The sequence below is a fragment of the Mandrillus leucophaeus genome, unplaced genomic scaffold, assembly GCF_000951045.1.
Source record: "Mandrillus leucophaeus isolate KB7577 unplaced genomic scaffold, Mleu.le_1.0 Scaffold87, whole genome shotgun sequence".
NCBI classification, from domain to species: Eukaryota; Metazoa; Chordata; class Mammalia; order Primates; family Cercopithecidae; genus Mandrillus; species Mandrillus leucophaeus.
Window position 1 is genome coordinate 3337597 of NW_012109474.1, and position 3824 is coordinate 3341420.

Consider the following 3824-nt stretch of genomic DNA (forward strand, 5'->3'; position numbering starts at 1 on the left):
TTTACTAAAACTACAAAAAAAATTAGCAGAACAGAGTGAGATTCCATCTCAAAAAAAAAAAAAAAAAAAGAAAAGAAAAGAAACAGCCTGGCAACTTAAGTGAAAAACACCATAAGACCTAGCAATTCCATTTCCACATATCTAATCAAGAGAAATGAAAGTGTATGTTCACACAAAGACTGGTATGTGAATGTTCATAACAGCCAAAACTTAGAAATAATGCAAATGTCCCTGAACTAGTGAATGGATGTGTAAAATGTGGTATATCCATACAATAGAATACTACAGAAATCAAAAGGAATAAACTACAGATGCATCCTGTATCATGATGAACCTCAAAAACATGTTAAGTGAAAGGCTAACATGAAAGAGTACATATTGAGTGATTCTATTAATATGAAATTTGAAGAAAAGACAACTGTGGAGACATAAGTTGGTCAGTGTTTGCTTGGCACAGGGTAAAGAAGTAGGGTTTTGTGTAAACATGCACAAGAAAACTTTTTGGGGGTAATGGAAGCATTCTAAAACTAAATTGTGGTGATGATTGCAAAGCTCTAAATTTACCAAGAATCACTTTATAAATCACTCACAATGGGTAGACTTTATGGTATGGAAATTATACCTCAATATAGCTTTTAAAATACTGTCTAAAAGAATAAGTTTCTCTAGAATTTTTACATAAAACATTGGCCAAGCTACTAGAAATAAAGCACTGTTTTATTTAGAAAGTAATATCCTGCAGAAAGCTTCTCTGAATATCCCATGGAAATGATGTAATGAATCATGTGAATATGCAGAAGATGAGCATTTACCAAAAGGTGTTAATCGATTTGATTTTTTTAAAAAGGGTTTCAAGATCAAGTAAGTATGAGTAACAGAGGATTAAACAAAGGTAACTAGGTTTCATTACTTTAGGGTTTCCTAGAGTTTTAAAATATTTCATTGTGTCTAATGACTCTAGGAAAAGGATGTAAATTTCAGACCTTTCCAGATTTGTTTTTCACAAAAACTGGTGTAACAGAAAACATATTTTGATATATGAAAAACACAGTGCAGTGCAGAGGTAGAATGCCAAATTGACTATTGATGAGAATCACCCAGTAACTTCTTAATTTCTTTGACTTCATTTAGCTAACATCTCCAGGTTCACAACTTGAGAGATAGGTCAAGTGTTTCCCACCACAGAGGCAGTTTACTGGTTTGTTGCTTAGACCAAAAGTTTGGAGTTCTATTTTATGACTTTCTTTCAAGCCCTACACTCAACATACACATCCATCAGCACATATTGTTGGCTCTACCTTTAAAATAGAATCTGACCTCTCTCACAGTGCCCAAGATACAACCCGTATTCGTTTTCTATTGCTACCTAATGATATACCACAAAACTTAGTGGCTTAAACTACAACAAACATCTGTTATTTCTCAGTTTCTGTGGGTTGGGAATCAGGAACACCTTGACTGAGCAGTCTGGCTTAGATCTCTAATGAAATTGCAGTTAAGTCATCAGCCAGGGCGGTAGTCATCTGAATGCCTAACTGGTGCAGGGGCTGGAGGATCTTCCAAGGTTGCTCATGCACATGGCTGGCATGTTGTCCTGCCTTTCGGTGGAAGGCTTCAATGCCTCCCCACATGGGCCTCTTTGAAGGGCTTCTTGAGCATCCTATCCTTACCAGCATAAGTGGCTGACTGAGCTGCAGTGTCTTTTATGACCTCGTCTTGGAAGTTATACTCTGTTCTATTGGTCCTGCAGATCAGCCGTGATTCAGGGAGGTTGGACATAAATACAGGAGAAGATCATGGGGAGTCATCTTGGAGGCTGGCTACCACACTACCACCACCTCTTACCTGGATTATTGTAATCACTTAACATTATTTTTTTCTTTTGTGAGACAGAGTCTCACTCTGTCACCCATGCTGGAGTGCAGTGGCGCAATCTTGGCTCACTGCAACCTCTGTCTCCCGGGCTCAAGTGATTCTCTTGCCTCAGACTCCCAAGTAGCTGGGATTATAGGCACACGCCACCACACCTGGCTAATTTTTGTATTTTTAGTAGAGGCAGGGTTTCATCATGTTCGTCAGGCTGGTCTCGATCTCCTGACCTCAAGTGATCCACCCGCCTTGGCCTCCCAGACTGTTGGGATTACAGGTGTGAGCCACCATGCCTGGCTGCAATCACTTAACATGCTTGTTTCTGTCTCCCTGATGTCTATTCTAGCCATAGCAGCCAGCAACCCTCTTATATCATATTGTGTTGCTCCTCTCTTGAAAACCCTGTAACAGCTCCCTTTAGTGAAGCAAAAGTCAGCCTTTACCATGGTTCCAAGGCCTTACATCATCTGGCCCCAACCTTTCTGATTAATCTATGTTTACTGACTCTACTCCAGCACAAATATTATGCCTCAAATGCACTCAGCAGGCTTCTTCCCAAGGGACCTTGCACTGGCTTTTTCCTCTGCCTTAGATGATTACCCTGCAGATAATCCATGGCTAGTTCATTCAGACCTCTTTTCAAATATCAGCTGCTCAAAGAGGCCTTTTCTGATCATCACATATAAAATGAAACAGCACACCTGCCATTTCTAGTTTACGGCACTTAACACTTGTTGCCTGTTGAGTATGTAAGCTCAACAAGAGCAAGGGGTATATTTTGTTTTTGCTGAAGTCTCAGGATCTAGAATAGTGCCTGGCACATGGGAGGCACTCTGAAAATATATGTTTAATGACTAAATAGGTGGGTTAATGAAAGTGGCTGTTAATCCCAGTTCTGCCTGCAAAAATGCTCTCTTAACACTGAATTATGTATATGAGAGAGAAGAGAAAGGAAGGAAGAAGAAATGGGCATAAGGGTAGACAGTTGTCAGCAAATGGAACTAGTCATAAGTGAGTTTAAAAAGGAGGCAAAGGGGGCAGGAAAATAACAACATGCGATGAAGTACAGCATTTGGATTTGTAAGTCTGTGAACTCCGAAAACGATGCAGGTTTATTCAAAGGAAGAAAATTACGTTCAATTAATTACACAAACTCAGGGAAAAAAAGAACAGTTTATCCAGGAGTTAAAAGAAGCATACAAGCATACTGTAGTTAAAAATATTAAAAGACCAAGAAAAGATACATAGATGCTCACGGAACTACGGTGGAAGCTCACTGAGGCATGCCTTGCGCATGGGATGAATGTTTTGAGGCAGCACTTGATGGGTGGACAGGACCTCCTGGATCTTGTCCAAACACATCTTGTTTGCTGCTATCCCTGCTTCAAACTCTCGGCGTTTCTCTTCCTTCTCTGCTTCTTGGGACTGCTGCTGGTAGGCGATTTGCATCTGAAGTTGCTTCCTGTACTCCTGGGCTAAACATTGGCGTCTAAAGTATTAGAAATGTCAAAGCATAAAATTATAAAACTAAGCATTTAGATTTATTTAGAGCATTACAATTAAAATATAATTTGTAAAGTCAAATTAAAACTCCTATTAAAATCAGGGTGAGTGGAGAAGAAATAGATGAAAAACTCAATAATGGGTTTCTTACACAATAATCATTAATATAATCCTAGAACAAATATTGATTTTAGAGAGGAAATGCTTCTTCCCGGCTCGCAATGTTCACTGCTATGTGGGAATAGTTCTTGGTTTGCCTCCATCCCTTCCCCTCACTCTTCTCTATGGGTAAAATTGGAAAGGATAAGCAAACTGCTCAATTCAACTTTTCCCCTTTCTTTTTTCTTTCTTTCTTTCTTTTTTTTTTTTTTTTTTTTTTTGAGACGGAGTCTCACTCTGTCGCCCAGGCTGAAGTGCAGTTGCACAATCTCAGCTCACTGCCACCTTCACAT

At 39.3% G+C, this 3824-nt stretch overlaps 1 protein-coding gene across 1 annotated transcript in view; it reads right to left on the bottom strand.

Moving 5' to 3' along the window:
* Positions 1–2940: 2940 nt before the first annotated feature.
* The window catches only part of CFAP53 (cilia and flagella associated protein 53), a 34716-nt gene continuing 33832 nt past the window's right edge, over positions 2941–3824 (bottom strand). Inside the window, exon 8 of the mRNA XM_011969015.1 lies at positions 2941–3358. Coding sequence (XP_011824405.1) covers positions 3130–3358 — 229 coding nt within the window. The 3' untranslated portion in view covers positions 2941–3129. The remainder of the gene's footprint in view (positions 3359–3824) is intronic.